At 43.0% G+C, this 20,844-nt stretch overlaps 1 protein-coding gene across 1 annotated transcript in view; it reads right to left on the bottom strand.

Moving 5' to 3' along the window:
• Positions 1-20,406, bottom strand: part of mapk8ip1b (mitogen-activated protein kinase 8 interacting protein 1b) — a 193,119-nt gene extending 172,713 nt beyond the window's left edge. Inside the window, exon 1 of the mRNA XM_038998890.1 lies at positions 20,279-20,406. Coding sequence (XP_038854818.1) covers positions 20,279-20,406 — 128 coding nt within the window. The remainder of the gene's footprint in view (positions 1-20,278) is intronic.
• Positions 20,407-20,844: the final 438 nt, after the last annotated feature.

The following is a 20,844-nucleotide window of genomic DNA, read 5'->3' as shown; positions in this document are numbered from 1 at the left end:
ATTAATTTAATTACAAACTGAAAACATTTAAGCTAAAAATGAGATCAACTGCATTTGAAAACTGGACAGAGAAGAGGCAAACCCTGTTTGGATTGTTTAAATTATATAGAGTATGGTGTTATTTGATCAATTATGAATACTTTTACATACCCTTTTTTGAATCAATACAGCTTCTTCTTCCTGTCCACTGACACTACAAGCATGCCGGAGGAACAGGCTGGGCAGTCAAAGTACTGTATATCGCAGACCTGGTCAATTTCAGAGCGGCAGTACGTCCACTCAAAGAAGCTTTTTATTAAAGAGTCCCGACAGATCATTCTGTTCTGGTAAGAGAAAAATACATATAGGAAAGATATGAAATAACATACAACAATACTATAAACAAAACATACTCTAATTCACTATGGCTGACTATGTTTGAGTTAAAGCAGGGCCAGTGCATAGTGTTGCCAGCAAAGCAGGTGAAAGCCAACTCAAAAGTAGGACGAGTACTTATGTTGTAAAGAGCAGGAAATATTAGATGCAAGAGGGGCACAGATAAGGAGCATGGCAGGACAGTGGTGCAGGAGGCTAAGTTTTAACATAGTTGTAGTACTGGAAATTAATTTTGTTACAATGCTTAGCGTAACATAACTTTAACATATTGTTAACCTGAAGTCATACATTGGTAAAGCGGTGTGTAATTTATTGTTACCCTGCCAAAGAAGTCAGTTCACTGCTCCAAAATCTGCATAACGCCAGACAGGACATTCCTGGGGCTGACATGTTCAGATCCTTTAAAGAGCTGAACAGATCTACCTGGTACAGTGGGGCAAAAAAGTATTTAGTCAGCCACCAATTGTGCAAGTTATCCCACTTAAAAAGATGAGAGAGGCCTGTAATTTTCATCATAGGTACACTTCAACTATGACAGACAAAATGAGAAAAAAACATCCAGAAAATCACATTGTAGGATTTTTAATGAATTTATTTGCAAATTATGGTGGAAAATAAGTATTTGGTCACCTACAAACAAGCAAGATTTCTGGCTCTTACAGACCTGTAACTTCTTCTTTAAGAGGCTCCTCTGTCCTCTACTCGTTACCTGTATTAATGGCACCTGTTTGAACTTGTTATCAGTATAAAAGACACCTGTCCACAACCTCAAACAGTCACACTCCAAACTCCACTATGGCCAAGACCAAAGAGCTGTCAAAGGACACCAGAAACAAAATTGTAGACCTGCACCAGGCTGGGAAGACTGAATCTGCAATAGGTAAGCAGCTTGGTTTGAAGAAATCAACTGTGGGAGCAATGATTAGGAAATGGAAGACATACAAGACCACTGATAATCTCCCTCGATCTGGGGCTCCACGCAAGATCTCACCCCGTGGGGTCAAAATGATCACAAGAACGGTGAGCAAAAATCCCAGAACCACACGGGGGGACCTAGTGAATGACCTGCAGAGAGCTGGGACCAAAGTAACAAAGCCTACCATCAGTAACACACTACGCCGCCAGGGACTCAAATCCTGCAGTGCCAGACGTGTCCCCCTGCTTAAGCCAGTACATGTCCAGGCCCGTCTGAAGTTTGCTAGAGAGCATTTGGATGATCCAGAAGAAAATTGGGAGAATGTCATATGGTCAGATGAAACCAAAATAGAACTTTTTGGTAAAAACTCAACTCGTCGTGTTTGGAGGACAAAGAATGCTGAGTTGCATCCAAAGAACACCATACCTACTGTGAAGCATGGGGGTGGAAACATCATGCTTTGGGGCTGTTTTTCTGCAAAGGGACCAGGACGACTGATCCGTGTAAAGGAAAGAATGAATGGGGCCATGTATCGTGAGATTTTGAGTGAAAACCTCCTTCCATCAGCAAGGGCATTGAAGATGAAACGTGGCTGGGTCTTTCAGCATGACAATGATCCCAAACACACCGCCCGGGCAACGAAGGAGTGGCTTCGTAAGAAGCATTTCAAGGTCCTGGAGTGGCCTAGCCAGTCTCCAGATCTCAACCCCATAGAAAATCTTTGGAGGGAGTTGAAAGTCCGTGTTGCCCAGCAACAGCCCCAAAACATCACTGCTCTAGAGGAGATCTGCATGGAGGAATGGGCCAAAATACCAGCAACAGTGTGTGAAAACCTTGTGAAGACTTACAGAAAACGTTTGACCTCTGTCATTGCCAACGAAGGGTATATAACAAAGTATTGCGATAAACTTTTGTTATTGACCAAATACTTATTTTCCACCATAATTTGCAAATAAATTCATTAAAAATATTACAATGTGATTTTCTGGATTTTTATTTCTCATTTTGTCTGTCATAGTTGAAGTGTACCTATGATGAAAATTACAGGCCTCTCTCATCTTTTTAAGTGGGAGAACTTGCACAATTGGTGGCTTACTAAATACTTTTTTGCCCCACTGTATGGTGTTGAATGTACAGTATATCCTCAATTCATTCTAGGAGATTAGTTGAAGTAAACATACCATCCAGAACATGGCTTCCACCTCACTTTCTGCTCCTGACCCTTTATTATACAAGAAATATAAATGTATTTTTTATTTTAAAGCTGCGTTATGCAGAAATCGCTATGACTTTGGCGAATTTGCGTAAGTGGAATAATACTTTTTTTTACAGTCTGACAGATGTGGTGGTGGAAGGAGAGGGTCTTAAGGTAGACAAACATACATCTTTCTGTCCAAATACCTTTCACAATTGCCTCATACAACCTTTGGATTGCTGCCATTGAGGTCTGATTCATCATACCACTGTGAGGACACAATGCAGTTGACAACAAAATGTTATCCTTCTTCCTCTTGCTGAGGAGTAGCAGGGGGTACACTCCTACATTGTGGAACCTATGTACCTGGAATCATTAATGACAAAATAACTTCCAAAAACACAACAAATATCAGTCAAGTAATAACATTTAGATGTACAGTCTTAAATGACACAATCAGACAACAAATAGGGCTTTTCATTGCCTACGCTAGAAATGCAGAAATCTTTTTAGAGGAAAACATAATAAAGCTTCCTAGCTTGTTTGTCGCATTAACCAAGGTTGCATATCTTCCATGTTTCACTGTCTTATTTGCCCATTCATCTGTTGCCTTCATTTTTTGGGCCTCTAACTTTACCTTTAGCTGTATTTTTGCACCACAGAACTTGCACTTCTTTGATGTTACTCCTATTGATGTTTTACAACTAGGACACAGCTTTCGGATGGAGCCAGGAGCCATTCTGCATGAAAGGTGGATACAAAAGAATAGCCCTATAGACATATCTTTGACTGATGGAATGCACCAGGGAGGTCCACTTTGGCATGGGGCTAGAATTGACAAGGATAACTAGAGATTGTGAGATAAAAACTACTCTAACAATAGCAAAAAAGTATCCACTTACTTAAAATTCAGTCAGAGGATGGATCAAGAGATCTGTGTCAAGAGGATGGATAGAAAGAGAGAGAGACTAAAGGTGTCAGCTGTAGGTCTAAGCTGTCTGAATAGATGGGTGGTAAGTGTGAATGGTCTTTATTTGGACCTGCAAAGTAAACAGAATAGAACAAGTTTAGAATTGTTTTCACCGCTGTATAGGTAGGCTACTTATTTTATTTAACATTTTAACTGAGCATTAAGATGTACTTCATTTGTAAGTGGAAAGAATGTGAATGATGGATAACAAGAGGACCTTTGGATGGATACACATTCACTGTGGATGGGAGCATTGCTGTCTTGTTTTCCCTATTCATCCATTGTTTGCAAATGTTTGCTCCACAAGATCTAAAACTGTCTTTACAAAGGCTTTGGAAAGACATGTTGAAATAGTTTTATTAGGCTTACCAATAATAGAGGGAGTACAGAAAATGTCAGCTCTGAGATAAATATAATCCAATTTAAGTCATTTTGTGCAAAAATATAATTCAAATACAGTAGGTGCAGGATTTTGTTCTAAACAAGCAGTAACAACAGACTAAACTTAGCAGGGGTGTCAAACTCATTCCAAAGAGGGCTGAGTGTCTGCAGGTTTTTGACAAACGAACCAGGTGAGGGGATTTCCTTAGTCATTTGTGACCTTAATTTATCAATCAAGTACAAGGGTGGAGCGAAAACCTGCAGACACTCAACCCTTCTGTGCTATGAGTTTGACACATGTGGACTAAAGTAATTCACCACTCAAACTAGTTGAATCAGGTGTGTAGATGTTGGCCAGAACAAAACCCTGCCCCCACCGTGATCCTCCACAGACTGTAGCCTAGCTCGCTAGGCTGAAAATGTTGAGTAGGCCAAAAGCTAAGATTTTCATTGAAAACCTTGACAGATCAATGAAAATAAATAGTGGTTTATTGAGAAATGCCGTAAAAAGCTTAAAATTAATCTCCATAACATTAACGTACGCTAACCCCATTCTGTTAGCGAGGCTGCAAAGAAAACAACTAAAGGGACTGTAGCGACTGTGTTGACATCAACATCTGGGGTGTGAACTACGTTTCTATTCAAGCGTTAATTGACATGGTAATGGCTCTATTTTATTGGAGAAAAAAACGGACCCCTCCGACGCTGTACGTTACATCGTGACGTGTCATGGCGTAACAACAGCACGCATAAAGCAACTAATTCTGTCTTACAGCCTTTCTCCACCAGGTGTAGCACTTATCTCACCATTTAAAAACAAGAAAGGGACAGGGTAAGGGGGGGATACCTAGTCATTTTTTGCGTCATCACTGCAAGCTATCATGACTCTCAAAAGCCGCTGTTTACTTATGAAGATCACTTTAGCGCCATCCTAAAAACCTGATTCAAATTTGACACAAATCTTCAAATAGGTATGTATTGACACACTATATAAACTCTTTATAGTGTTTTATTTACATTTTAGAGGCGATAAGGTGATAAATTGGACAGATCGAGTGAAAAAAGCCGTTTCCCCACACGACATCTCCCCTTCTCACTATCACGCAATAGGTTTCGCTTCTCCACCCACCATTTTTAAAAAGACCCGACGGAGCTCATTGCCTTCTTGAATCATGCAGAGATGGGCATCATGAAGGCCTCATCATTGATTTTGTTGGAAAGGGGAGAAATTGTGCTTTATAATGGTATTGATATTACAGTTGATCTGGAAGTATTACATTTTTTGGGCGCTAAAATAAGGTCAATTGTACGGACCAGCGTGATGTACAAAAGTGAGTTAGTTCACGTTACATACTAGCGATTACAACCACATTGTTTTATTGCAAACTTCACTTACCGGTGTTGTGCCAAAAATCTCCCCCTTGCCAGAATTCTCCACCCCCTTCGCATTCTTCATTAATGCGACTTGCTTGCTAGTTGGGATTTCTGCTCTTCACTCCGTTGTCAGTTTAGCCTACATTTCACTGATCTTAGTAGCAGAAAGCATTTTTGTCTGCAGTTTTCGGTTTTCCTATTTTTTTCAAATCTATGCAGCGGTTCTAGCTTGTATAGCGCCCTGGGCCAACCCCCCCTCAGCACCCGGCCCACCCGCACACGGGGGCACCCAGTGCCGCCCCCGGCAAGATGCCGCCCTGGGCGGCTGCCCATGTCGCCCGTACAAAATTTGGCATCTCTCCCATGTCTTATTCGACTAGTATTTTTGAAAGTGTAAGGATAATAATTCAACCATAGTTGTTCTGAAATGTTTATTGCTATCCTGACGTGATGTTTGTTCTATAGAAAGTATTTGACTCTGATGTGTGTCACAGAAAGTATTTGACTCTAGCCACAAAATTAAGGAAATTAGAAGGGGGAGAATTCTAGCAGGGGGGTGTAACGGTTGTTCTCCTCCTTTTCATCCGAAAAGGAGGAGTAGTGATGGAACCAAGGCGCAGCGGGTTGTGAACACATAATTTATTTAAAGACAAGACGAAAAAACACGAACTTCACTATAACTAACAAAACAACAAACGGAGTAGACAGACCTGGACGACGAACTTACATAAACACGAAGAAGCACGAACAGGGAAAATAGACTACACAAAATGACGATGTACAAAAACAAACCGAACAGTCCCGTATGGTGCGACAAACACTGACACAGGAGACAACCACCCACAACGAACACTGTGAAACAACCTACCTAAATATGACTCTCAATTAGAGGAACGCCAAACACCTGCCTCTAATTAAGAGCCACACCAGGCAACCCTTAAACCAACATAGAAACAGAAAACATAGAATGCCCACCCAAACTCACGTCCTGACCAACTAACACATACAACAAACTAACAGAAATAGGTCAGGAACGTGACATAATCCCCCCCTTAAGGTGCGAACTCCGGGCGCACCAGCACAAAGTCTAGGGGAGGGTCTGGGTGGGCATCTGACCACGGTGGTGGCTCAGGCTCAGGGCGAGATCCCCACCCCACCATAGTCAATCCCAGCTTACATCTCCCCCTACAAATGACCACCCTCATATTACACCCACTTAATCTTTTGGGTAACATCGAGACAAGGGGCAGCACCGGGATAGAGGGATAGCTCAGGACAGAGGGATAGCTCAGGACATAGGGATAGCTCAGGATAGAGAGGTAGCTCAGGATAGAGGGGCAACTCCGGACTGAAAGGCAGCTCCGGACAGAGAGACAGCTCTGGACTGAGGGGCAGTTCTGGACAAATAGCCGCTCTGGGCTGAGGGACAGCTCATGACTGGCTGACGGCTCTGGACGCTCATGGCTGGCTGACGGCTCTGGACGCTCATGGCTGGCTGACGGCTCTGGACGCTCATGGCTGGCTGACGGCTCTGGACGCTCATGGCTGGCTGACGGCTCTGGACGCTCATGGCTGGCTGACGGCTCTGGACGCTCATGGCTCACTGACGGCTCTGGCAGATCCTGTCTGGTTGGCGGCTCTGGCAGATCCTGTCTGGTTGGCGGCTCTGGCAGATCCTGTCTGGTTGGCGGCCCTGGCAGATCCTGTCTGGTTGGCGGCTCTGGCAGATCCTGTCTGGTTGGCGGCTCTGGCAGATCCTGACTGACGAATGGCTCTAGCGGCTCCTGACTGACTAACGGCTCTGACGGCTCGGGACAGACGGGCGGCTCTAATGGCTCGGGACAGACGGATGGCTCAGACGGCGCTGGGGAGACGGATGGCTCAGATGGCGCTGGGGAGACGGATGGCTCAGATGGCGCTGAGGAGACGGATGGCTCAGATGGCGCTGCGGAGACGGATGGCTCAGATGGCGCTGCGGAGACGGATGGCTCAGACTAATCCTGTCTGGCGGAAGGCTCTGTAGGCTCATGGCAGACGGGCAGTTCATGCGGCGCTTGGCAGACGGACAGTTCAGGCGCCGTTGGGCAGACGGCAGACTCTGGCCGGCTGAGACGCACTGTAGACCTGGTGCGTGGTGCCGGAACTGGAGGCACCGGACTGGAGACACGCACTTCAAGCCTAGTGCGGGGAGCAGGGACAGGGCACACTGGACTCTCAAAACGTACTATATGCCTGGTGCGTGGTACCGGCACTGGTGGCACCGGGCTGAGTGCACGCACCTCAGGACGAGTACGGGGAGAAGGAACAGTGTGTACAGGGCTCTGGAGACGCACAGGTGGCTTAGTGCGTGGTGCCGGAACTGGAGGCACCGGGCTGGAGACACGCACCATAGAGAGAGTGCGTGGAGGAGGAACAGGGCTCTGGAAACGCACTGGAAGCCTGGTGCGTGGTGTAGGCACTGGTGGTACTGGGCTGGGGCGGGGAGGTAGCACCGGAAATACCGGACCGTGCAGGCGTATTGGCTCCCTTGAGCACTGAGCCTGCCCAACCTTACCTGGCTGAATGCTCCCCGTCGCCAGACCAGTGCGGGGAGGTGGAATAACCCGCACCGGGCTATGTAGGCGAACCGGGGACACCATGCGTAAGGCTGGTGCCATGTAAGCCGGCCCAAGGAGACGTACTGGTGGCCAGATATGTAGAGCCGGCTTCATGGCGCTTGGCTCAATGCTCCATCTAGCCCTACCAGTGCGGGGAGGTGGAATAACCCGCACTGGGCTATGCACACGTACAGGAGACACCGTGCGCTCTACTGCGTAACACGGTGTCTGCCCGTACTCCCGCTCTCCACGGTTAGCCTGGGAAGTGGGCGCAGGTCTCCTACCTGCCCTTGGCCCACTACCTCTTAACCCCCCCCCAAGAAATGTTTGGGTAGTACTCACGGGCTTTTCGGGCTTCCGTGCAAGACGCGTCCCCTCATAACGCCGGTTCCCTTCTCCGATTGCCTCTGCTCTCCTCAGTGCCTCCAGCTGTCCCCATGGGAGGCGATCCCTTCCAGCCAGGATCTCCTCCCATGTGTAGCAACCTTTACCGTCTAATACATCCTCCCAAGTCCATTCCTCCTTCTTGCGCTGTCCCTTCCTCTGATTACACCGCTGCTTGATTCTGGATTGGTGGGTGGTTCTGTAACGACGAACTTACATAAACACGAAGAACGCACGAACAGGGAAAATAGACTACACAAAATGACGATGTACAAAAACAAACCGAACAGTCCCGTATGGTGCGACAAACACTGACACAGGAGACAACCACCCACAACGAACACTGTGAAACAACCTACCTAAATATGACTCTCAGTTAGAGGAACGCCAAACACCTGCCTCTAATTAAGAGCCATACCAGGCAACCCTTAAACCAACATAGAAACAGAAAACATAGAATGCCCACCCAAACTCACGTCCTGACCAACTAACACATACAACAAACTAACAGAAATAGGTCAGGAACGTGACAGGGGGAGATTTTTGGCACAACACCGGGAAAGAGAATGATCGCAGGGAGGATTGGGTACGTTCCAAGTCGCCTTCTTTGTTGAAGTCATGATGCGCATCTGAGATGTAGGTCAGCATACACAGATTCTGCACAGAAAAATAATAAACATTCAAACTGCCTGGAAAAGCGTTTATCGATTAATTTGATACTCTTATATACTCCGAACAACGCAGAACGTAACCTCCCCTGCAGCCGTTTCGGAAAAGCAGAGAATATTGACATAGAAATATATTTCATGGAAATATTCATCCATAAAATTCAACTGCAGACAGATGTAGGTTGTGTGAAAAATATTGGAACCGCTCCTTGAAAAACATTAGTGTAGACATAACTCATTAGTCTCAAAGCAAACAAATATTTGATAATTTTCTATTACATTTTTTGCAATTATTCCATTATTTCTTTAGTTTCTTAATTTTATAGTTATATAGTTTGTTGTATCGCCTACTTGTATATCAGATGACCAGAACCTTAATAATAATCACCATACTTACTTCACAAAGAATAATTATACTAGTTGACTGCACATAGCATGGACACATAGTAGGCTACTGACACTCACTTCGCAGTGGTCGGGAATGGGTATGGGGGATGAACACGCCACGACCCAGACCCTACTGTTGTCGATCACACATACTAATGCCGCGTTCAGAGTAATCGGAAATTCCTAGTTCCGACTGGGAAGTTTCATTTGAATTACCCTCCAAGTAGGAATAACAAGTGGGAAAATGAGAAAATGTTGTTGCCAATCTTATTGGTTTAAGAATTGTTTCGGCTTCAAAAGCACTTGAACAAAATCATGTCGGACTTACAACTTCCCATTTTCCCATTTCCCACGGAAATGTGAAGCCAGCATAGTACAGCATTCAAGTGGTAGTCGGTACTAGGAAACTGACATTTCTGTCTTGCTAACTGATTGAACGTGTTACAATAGCCTAAGTATATATGATGATTGACATGACCGTAATAATCATCATGGAAAGGCCTTGGAAGTCCCAAAAGTGTAAGCCAACATCATTCATTATTTTACATTAACCTGTTCAACATGTATTAAATGCATTATGAAGAAAATGTTGTAATTTAGGCTCCACAAAATATGAAATGTGTTATGAAGAAAATCATGTACTGTTGACTAAACAAAAAAAAGGCATTTCTGACTAAAAGTGCACCAGATTCCCAAAGTATTTAGCGAAGTCAAGCATAGAAAACAGCATTGGCATTAATAAAACAATTTTCCCACAAATTAAGTCGCACGTAAATTTGTGTCTTTTCTCACGAATTCTGTTCAGAAAGTCTAAAAAAGTACATATAGGCAGCTATTTCGAGACAGCTCCATAACACCATGGGTATACTAAATTCTACAGGGAAAAAAAGAAAGTATGGGAAGGGTAAAAATATCTGAACACTATGAAGTGGATATGAACACATACGTACTCAATTACATGCTCGCTTACACATACGGACTTATACATACACATACACACCTGATCTCGCTATCATCTCTAACTGTCTCTTATCTTCTCTCCCTCTCCCGTCTCTCTCTTTTGTCGAGAACTGTTCTATAATTTAATGTTACTTGTTTGTCTATCTTTTCTATGTCTTTGTCTACAAGTTTATATATGTTTACAACAAGCAAGGGGAAGATATCAGAATAGGGACGTTAGGGACAAATAACATATTGTACCGGATACATTTGTACTGTAGTGAAGCCGTCTCTATAGTAATGCAAGGTCTCTTTCATGATCATGTGAAACATCAATTGCTATGGAAATGCTGGGATGTGTTTTCAATGATGTTAAAGGTAATTATGATGCAACTATGATGGTGATACAATATGGATTACAATTATCATCCTGAATATTAAGGCTATACGCACTACATGTTACACACATAGACACTCAACCATGCAATTTGGCGGGGTTATTATTTATTTATTTACTCTTGATAAAAAATTTAAAAATTCTGAGCGCCGACTCAGATTATTGCATGGTTTGCTTTTTCTGTAAAGTTTTTGAAATCTGACACCGGTTGCATTAAGGAGAGGTATATCTATATTCCATGTGTAACAATTGTATTTTCATCAACATTTATGATGAGTATTTCTGTAAAATTGATGTTGCTATGCAAAATCACTGGATGTTTTTGGAACTAGTGAACGTAACGCGCCAATGTAAACTCAGATTTTTTTATATAAATATGAACTTTATCAAACAAAACATACATGTATTGTGTAACATGAAGTCCTAGGAGTGTCATCTGATGAAGATCATCAAAGGTTAGTGATTAATTTTATCTCTATTTGTGCTTTTTGTGACTCCTCTCTTTGGCGGGAAAAATGGCTGAATTTTTCTGTGACTTGGTGGTGACCTAACATAATCGTTTGTGGTGCTTTCGCTGTAAAGCCTATTTGAAATCGGACACTTTGGTGGGATTAACAACAAGATTACCTTTAAAATGGTATAAAATAGATGTATGTTTGAGGAATTTTAATTTAGATTTCTGTTGTTTGAATTTGGCGCCCTACACTTTCACTGGCTGTTGTCATATCGATCCCGTTAACGGGATTGCAGTTAAGAGAGAACTTGGGTAAATACAATGGGGGGATTTCACTTGACATGTGGACTGACAATTTTTTTAAAATAGGCATGGTGGGCTTTTGGTTTCCCTCCCTCTAAAAACATTATAAATAACAAACTGGCTTTATTTACAATTTAGTAAGAATGTCTCACCCCATGTTCACGAATGGCCTTTTTCCATTTATTCAGATTACAACCGCTCACTTTCGGTTATTTGAAATCAAAATCTCCCCCAAAAATATTTTTTTAAACGAGCCATACAAAATTTTTGCAATTTCCATTTAATCCACCAAAAACAACAAATAATACAATAAATAGTGGTTAAACTCAAAAATACTAATTGATAAAAAACTTTATCAATTGCAACCTTTATCAATTGGAAGGGGAAAAGGTAAGGAACTTGTCTGTCGGCCCTGCATTAAAGACCAAAATTGGTTAAAGAAAATTGACAGCTGTGCCATATAGATTGCAAAATAGTTGGGAAGAGATTTTCCATGGCACATGGTTTATGAATTGACATGCAATTTTCTGTTTATTATAACCTACTGCAGGCCTAAAATCTATGGGTTTAACCTTCTGAATTAATTATTATTATTATTATTATTATTATTATTGAATGACAGAGCATGGGGACTGGTCTTGATAAATCAATCAGATTTTTATTTGGAAATGTTAGGATTGTGATTGTAAAATTAATCAGCTGATGCATTGGTCCAGAGCCAGGTGGTATTGGCGGAGAGTCAGGCTCTATTGGCGGAGATTCAGGCGGAGAATGACGCGTTGAAGAGGGCAAGGAACGAGATGGAGTCACAATCCATGCCAGGCACACCTGTGAGCTCTGGAACTCCACCTCCTGTTTGTGGACTCTGCAATCAACATGTCCTTGATGAAAATACCTGTCTATTTGTGGGAAAATCACCCTGATTAGCTCTTTAGTCATATCACAGTCATTCCTATTTGCTTATGGTTTTGCCTACAGCTAGCGACCTGTAAATGATTTGAGCAAAAAATATTTTATTTGGAATGGCAAGCCAGACAAAATTAAAAGGGCCTATTGTCTCACCCCAGTGTTCAAGAAATCTCCAAAATATCGTTGATCTATTGATAGTCTTCAATAAATAAATGTTTTGACCAAGTTAATCTGCTCATGTTGTGTGTGTTCAATTATTTGTGACATTGTGGTTACAAAGAAGAATGTAAACAAAATAGATCCTATTCATATTGAATAATCAGATGCGTGCTGCACTTCAAACATTTGGATAATAAAGCCTTTAAAGGCTAACCTTGGTTGATTTTAATACTTCTGACAGCCAAAATTCTAACTCCACCAATAACTTTTGGACTTTTAAACATTCCCTGAAGGCATTGCCTATTTTAACCTACTGCAGGCCTAAAACCTATGGGTGCAAACAACGTTTCCATGATGAACTATTAGCAGGACAATGGACTCTTCAACCTTTACAAAAGGATAGCTCTGCTATGTGTGGGAAAACAAATACCCCCAACTTGTAATGTATTAAATACTTTAACTCCGAACCTTTATTTTTCGATAACATTTTTTTTTAAGGTATCATCTTTGTAGATGATATCATAAATAGGAATGGTGGAGTTGTCACACAAGCAGCTAACACAAATATATGGAAATGTCTGCTCTACCCAAAATTACAACCAACTAATTGCAGCATTACCGCAAAAATGGAAGAGGCAAGTGGAAGGGGGAAAAAGTAAGGAACTTGCCTGTTGTCCCTGGAGGCATTTTGAAAACATGTTTTCAAACACTTTTTTTCACAAGGGCTATTAGCAGGACAATAGAAACGATGTGGTCCCAAAAACACCTCTCTGACATAGGGTACAGAATATCGGTTGATGTCATTGAATGTCTCACCAACTTTGATCCATACTTGGGCCTGCAGCACGCAAAGTTATTTGTTTGTCAGACGAATCATTGGGTTGAAACTACAGAACACTACAAAACAAGAGAACACACAGTTAATACTCTGTAAAAAAATTATATATATATTTAAAATGTCTTAGAGCCTTTCCAAAAGTCCACTCAAGTTTCTTCAACTGTCTTCTAACTGATGTTGAGCTGTGATGCCAGCAGATTCCAGATTGCCTTTGCCGATCGCTCATCATCTTCAACCATCAGTGAGTCGATGGCTTGAATAGTCTCGCTGGAAATGGAATACAATGTAAAAATGTGCAGCATACAGTAAAGACCAGCAGTCGATTAATTTAAGCCATATTTTTTAGCATTATTAGGCCTATTTTACAGTATTGTAGCCTACTGTACCTGTTCATTTTCCTGGGCTTTCGCATTCGGTGTAACACAGGTGAATAGCACTGTTCAGAACCATAATCCCCAAGTCTAACAGTATTTAACCAACATGTTTCATATTCAAGGCTCCTTTCTCTTCTCTGTGCTGGAGTTATTTTAAGAATACAAAAGAATCCATGCACCCTTGATGGGCTATCAGCAGGACAATAGACTCTTACAGAGTCCACCAAATGCATTGCTTTCTAACCACATCTGGATGGGTCCATAACGAATTACTATGGGAATAAATAATCACTGAATGACAGAAATATTGGAATAAAGTAGGGTAATGAAGGCAACAAATTGTTGCTTACTGGAACACCAAAAGTCATACAATTGTTATAATAGGATTTGAAGCAATAGCCTACCCGTGTGTGGTCAACTAATTTCAGCATCGTTTCGCACTGCTCTGAAACCAGCAAGACTACTTGTACTGTCCTCCGTATGCATTACTGTGCATATTTTGACAGCAAGATAAACACCTTCACATCAATAATCCTCAAACTCTGATCTCCATGTTCACACGATTTATTGAGTTGAAACAGCATAAAACTGAAAAAGACAATGATGTCTGCATAAGACAATGTAATCTGTCCTAAAATACAAACTAGATATGAACGTAATCTGATATTTTGCTCACACTGACAACAAGCAAAAGCTAGGCTAACATACTGTAGCAATTAAGCAAGTGCTATTCCACAAAGTAAACATACACATCCAAATTCCACAAATAATGCTCTGAAAGGAAAGAAGATATATGCAAAAGGAATGAAAATATTCACTGAAAAAGCTTCCTAAGGCATACAACGTAAATGATGGATGAAGATTGTAAGCAGACAGCTAAAACAGAGCACTCTGAGCTCTACATTAGGCAACAATGACCAACTTCCTCCTCACAGGTCACATGACGGGTCATTTTCTAGCTAAAGGAAAATACTCCAGATAAACACTAGAGGGAGCCATATTTAAGGTAAGTAATATAGTTAAGTATTAGCATTTAAACAGAACACTACTTTATAAACCAATACGTTTTATACAATATATTTGCACCACTGTAGATGCTGTGGTCAGTCAGAGTTGAGTCTTATTGTAAAGTGAAGCCTAAAGGCCAAAATGGGCAAAATGGGCAATGTATTCGATGCTTAAGTAATCTAAAAGACAGATTTGCCCCCCCCAAAAAATGCATCCACCACTACAAATATATTAATTTATTATTAACCCTGCATTATACTTGTATAAAAGCCCATTAGATATTAATTTAGAATCCTCTAAATGTGATTATATCTGCTACAGCTACTGATTTAGATATTCCGGTAAACTCTTTGATGTTTGCTTTTATGTGTCCTACCAATTATTATTGGATTATTCCCCATGGCAACCAACAAAATGTATTTCTTACTTAGACTGGCTTTTGTGGAGATCAGACTGTTTTCATTTGATATTTGTGCGTTTTTGACCAAATGTAAGTCAGAACAAATACTTATTTCACTTTTATAATAATCCTGTTGCTATTGTTATCTGTAAATACAAGAAATGTGTGTTATGTAGAGGCAAAACTTTCTTCCAGCTCTGCAGCCCGCAAGCTGTGCTGCAGCACGACAAGTTTTAAAAGAAGAACCACTTTAGCTAGCAAAAAAAAAGTGGCATTATGTGACCATAAAGCTGAATAAACATCCACAGGCGAAATGGTATGAAGTTGTTTTTTGATCTATGAACGTTGTATTACGTTCATTAGGATAATTCTGTTTTTAGTAAGTATGTAAAGGAGAGAGCAGCATTTTCTTGTGTTTATCTACAAAGCACTCATGCAGAAACTTCCATCATTAATTCAATTTAGACTTGCAAATGACCAAACACAGTCTCAGGCTTGGATAACACTGGTGGCCTCTTTGGTCTACACAGAGTTGGGTAAAGCTGCTTTTAGTTTTTTTGCTCACTTATAGAGCTCTATGAAATGAGATGTTCTAGTCCCCATTTGTCGTTTCAGAGTAATGATCAGAGACCTCTATGTTGATATATGGGTCTGTTTTTCTTCATATGTTTTATAATTTTGTATATTGTATATTGATATGTCTGTTTTATTTATGGAGGGCTCATCTGTAAAAGAGACTTCTCTGTCAAAATAAAGGTTAAATAAAAATAAAAGCTAGCTTCAGTCAGTGACTGCTCTTTCAATGAATGTCTGTGGCTTTGCTCACAGCTAGCTAGCTTCTCGGGTGTGTACTTGACCGCAGCAGTGGGATGGTCAGGGGTGTACAAGACCCGTGCTCAGTGTGATACAGCGTGGTTGGGAGTTTTCAGGACTGCACACACAAAGCTGAAACATCTCTGTGCACAGCCCGTAAACATAACATTTCAGGGTTAAAAAAGAAACGTTTCATGCCTTGTAAGTGTATTGGCGAGTGTCATATGCAGCCTGTGTTCTCTTATGATATTGTGTTGCAGACAGATGCACAGTATAGTTTGTATATCTGCTTTGTGTATCAAATCCACTTTGAGACTGTGCTATGTTCTTGCTCACACACCTTTGCTCCTCTTCTTTCTCTTTCTACTTTGTCCTCTTTTAGTCTTTTAGTCTTCTCTCTCACGCTCCTCTTTTTCACTCCTCTCTCTCTTTCTCTCCTCTCGACTGTCTCTGTCTACAGACGTAATGGATAGTCTAGGGGGTTGAGGGAATCATGGAGCCTGAACAGGAATATTAATTCATTAATTATGGTCTGGCAGCAGGAAAGACAGCCATGACGTCAGGGTTCCACTCAGGGGTCCTCATATAACCTGCTTTCTGAATAGGCACCCAGTAAGTCGTCTGTTTGGGTAACGGACAGAGTAGGGTACCAAGTCACATCTCTCCTCATGTTGTTTTACCTACTCCTCCCCTTGCTTCCACTGTCTTACTGATAAAACACACTCTCTAACTTTGACGACAACGTGCCTGTCCCAGTATCAACTTATATACTTTTCAATTAGAAAAGGGGGAGCCTTGACAGGAAAACACAACCTTCTCTGAAGGTGTTATGATAAAGATCAATGTTAAGATTGCACAAGTGAACAAATGAACAAAGATGTGTACACAATAGTAACAGGGACAGCACTGTCATACAGATGTAGTATGCATTGCATTTACCTGTCACTGCATTGGATTTATAATTTTTGCATTTCAATTTCTGATTTAAGCATAGTATGTCACACCCTGATCTGTATCACCTGTCTTGTGCTTGTCTCCATCCCCCCATCCAGGTGTCGCCCATTTTCCCATTATGCCTTGTGCATTTATACCTGTGTTTTCTGTTTGTCGGTTGCCAGTTTGTCTTGTTTCGTCAAGCCTACCAGAGTTTTTCCCGTACTCCTGTTTTTTTCTCTAGTCACTGTTTTCTAGTTTTCCCAGTTTTGACTATTCTGCCTGCCCTGACCCTGAGCCTGCCTGCCGTTCTGTACCTTGTGACACTGCTCTGGATTACTGAACTCTGCCTGTCCTTGACCGGTCGTTTGCCTGCCCCCTGTTTTTGAAATACAGTTTTGTTACTTCGAACTGTCTGCATCGGGGTCTTATCCCGAGGTCTGATAGTACGAACTGGCCATAACTGACCCAGCAGACTCGGACCAGCTCCGTAATGCCATCTCCTCCTCTCCTATTGGGAGACACAAGGAGATACTCCGAGGTCTAATGAATGGATTCCAAACCTTGGCAGAACTCCATGACTGTGCCTTGAATACATTGCTGGAGAAATTCCGCGGATTATCTGTGAGGCCGCTGGCCACGACCGTAGCCTCCCAGCCCCCCAGTAACACCACTGTCAGCAGTGCATCTCTCCAGGCCACCCCGGCTTTCCGAGAACCCCGCTTACCATCTCCAGAACGTGTCGCTGGAGGTTCAGAACCTGTCGGTCGTTTCTCTCCCAGTGTTTCTTCATCTTTGAGCTGCATCCCTCGTCCTTCCCCTCGGACCGCTCGAAGATAGAGTATCTTATAAAGCTAATGTCCAGGAGGGCTTTCGCATGGGCTACTGCAGAAACAACAATCTGCCGTGTGTTTCAGCCTGGAGGAGTTCGTGGCTGATGCGAAAAAGGAGGCTGCCCGGAAGTTACTCCAGCTTCGCCAAGGCTCCCGCAGTGTGGCGGACTATGCCGGTTGATTTCCGCACGGTGGCTGCCGAGAGTGCCTGGAACCCATAATCCCTGTTCGACACTTTTGTTCATGGATTATCGGAGGAGGTTAAGGACGAGCCTGCAGCCCGAGAGCTGCCTACAGATCTCGATTTGCTCATCGCCTTGACCATATGGATTGAAGGGCATCTATGGGAATATAGGAGGGAGAGGAGGTCTGATTCCGGTTGCAATCGCTCGCCCAAGGATCCCACCTTGCCTCCGAGGAACTCCAGAAGTCCCCGGCGTCTACGTCCCCGAGAGGATCCGTGCTTTCCCAGAGTTCCCCCAAGAGTCTACAAGGTCAGCCGACTCGCCTTTTTTGGAGCCGATGCAACTCGGCAGTCTCCAGCTGAAGGCTTATGCAGACTTAACACCCAGAGTTGTCTGTATTGTGGAACTGCCGGTCATTATGTGTCTACCTGTCCCTTACGTCCCACCGGCCAATAGCCAGGGAAAATACAGCGCGCCATATTCAAATAACATGATATAAAAATCAAACTTTCATTAAATCACACATGTAAGATACCAAATTAAAGCTACACTCGTTGTGAATCCAGCCAACATGTCAGATTTCAAAAAAGCTTTTCGGCGAAAGCATAAGATGCTATTATCTGATGATAGCACAAAAGTAAACAAAGAGAGAAGCATATTTCATCACTGCAAGCACGACACAAAACGCAGAAATAAAATATAAATCATGCCTTACCTTTGACGAAATTCTTCTGTTGGCACTCCAATATGTCCCATAAACATCACAAATGGTCCTTTTGTTCGATTAATTCCGTCGATATATATCCAAAATGTCAATTTATTTGGCGCATTTCATTCAGAAAAACACAGCTTCCAACTTGAGCAACGTCACTACAAAATATATCAAAAGTTACATGTAAACTTTACCAAAACATTTCAAACTACTTTTGTAATACAACGGTAGGTATTTTTGAACGTTAATAATCGATCAATTTGAAGACGGGATGATCTGTGGTCAATACAAAAAGAAACCAAACTGACGCAACTTTTTTCGTAACGTGACTCTCTCAAAATATTTACTTCATGTGACCCTCATTTACGATAGCCCTACTTCTTCACTACACAAAGGAATAACCTCAACCGATTTCCAAGGACTGGTGACATCTAGTGGAAGTGGTAGGAACTGCAAGCAAGTCCATTAGAAATCTGGTGTCTCTAAAAAATCTCATTGAAAAGACAGTGACCTCAAAAAAATACAAATTCTGAATGGTTTATCCTCAGGGTTTTGCCTGCTACATAAGTTCTGTTATGCTCACAGACATGATTCAAACAGTTTTAGAAACTTCAGAGTTTCTATCCAAATCTACTAATAACATGCATATCTTATATTCTGGGGATGAGTAGAAGGAAGTTGAAATTGGGCACGCTATTTATCCAAAAGTGAAAATGCTGCCCCCTACCCCGAAGAAGTTAAGCACCGCTTCACCACAGCTCCCATATTGATCCATCCGCACCCGTCCTGTCAGTTTGTGGTGGAGGTAGACGCTTCGGATGTCGGAGTGGGGGCCATCCTGTCCCGGCGTTCTGGTCTGGACCTTAAGCCTCATCCCTGTGCCTTCTTCTCCCATCGCCTTAACGGCACGGAGAGGAATTATGATGTGGGGAATAGAGAACTACTTGTCTAAGAATGTTAAGGCGGATGCGCTTTCACGGCGATATTGCCCCGCTTCTACACATTCAGACCCTGAGACCATTCTTCCGGGGCCCGGCTAACAGGATGTTTGTCCAAGACGCTGCCCGCTCCCCGGTCCTGGAATAGGCTAATTTCTCCAGGCTTGCCTACCACCCTGGCTCCCGTCGGACCCTTGCCTTTGTGCAACAATGCCTTTGGTGGCCTACCATGGTTCCAGACATCTGCATGTTTGTCACCGCCTGCACTATCTGTGCTCAGAACAAGACACCTCGGCAAGCTCCAGCTGGCCTCCTTCAACCTCTTCCTGTCCCTCACCGTCCCTGCTCACATATATCCCTGGGCTTTGTCACTTTTCTCCCTCTATCTGATGGCAACACCGCTATCCTCACGGTGGTGGACAAGTTTTCCAAAGCCGCCCATTTCATTCCCATCCCCAAGCTACCTTCGGCCAAGGAGACGGCCCAGCTCATGGTGCAGCATGTCTTCCGGGTCCATGGACTTCCGGTGGACATGGTTTCCGACGTGGTCCTCAATTCTCGTCCCGGTTCTGGAAGGCATTCTGCACACTCATTGGGTCGTCGGCCAGCCTGTCCTCTGGGTTTCATCCCCAATCCAAAATCCAATTGGAGCGTACCAATCAGGACCTGGAGACGACTCTTCGGTGCCTCGTCTCGGCCAACCCCACCACCTGAAGCCAGCAACTCGTGTGGGTGGAGTAAGCCCGGGAACACCCTGCTCCGCCACTTGGCTCTCCCCCTTCCAGTGTTCTATGGGTTATCAGCCCCCCTCTTCCCGGAGTAAGAGGTTAACATACCCTCTGCCCAGATGTTCGTCCGCCGCTGTCGGCATACCTGGAAGAGAGCTCGGTCCGCTCTTCTCAAAACCACCTCCAGGTATCGTCAACAGGCGGTCAGCCACCGCACCCCGGCTCCCCGCTATCATCTTGGGCAGAGGGTTTGGCTGTCTACTCGGGATCTGCCCCTCTGGGTAGAGTCCCGCAAACTTTCACCCTGTTTTATTGTCCCTTTCCCCATTTCCAAGATCCTTAGCCCCTCTGTTGTTCGTCTTCTGTTGCCCCGCACCCTCCATATACATCCCACGTTTCATGTATCAAGGATTAAGCCTCTGTCTCACAGCCCTCTGTCTCCTCTTTCTCTACCTTTCGGACTCTGCTCTGGATTACTGACCTCTGCCTGCCCTTGACCTGCCGTTTGCCTGCCGCTGTTTTTGTAATAAACTTTTGTTACTTCGAACTATCTGCATCTGGGTCTTATCCTGAGGACTGATATAGCATTTACCAATTTACCATGTAAGCATTGCATTTTAGAATAGTCACTGATAACCCTCCATAAAACTGTGGCATGCTATGCCATGACACAC

This window comes from Salvelinus namaycush, chromosome 1, assembly GCF_016432855.1.
Source record: "Salvelinus namaycush isolate Seneca chromosome 1, SaNama_1.0, whole genome shotgun sequence".
Classification (NCBI taxonomy): Eukaryota; Metazoa; Chordata; class Actinopteri; order Salmoniformes; family Salmonidae; genus Salvelinus; species Salvelinus namaycush.
Note: the sequence above shows the minus strand (reverse complement) of the source record. Positions and strands in the feature narration are given on the sequence as shown.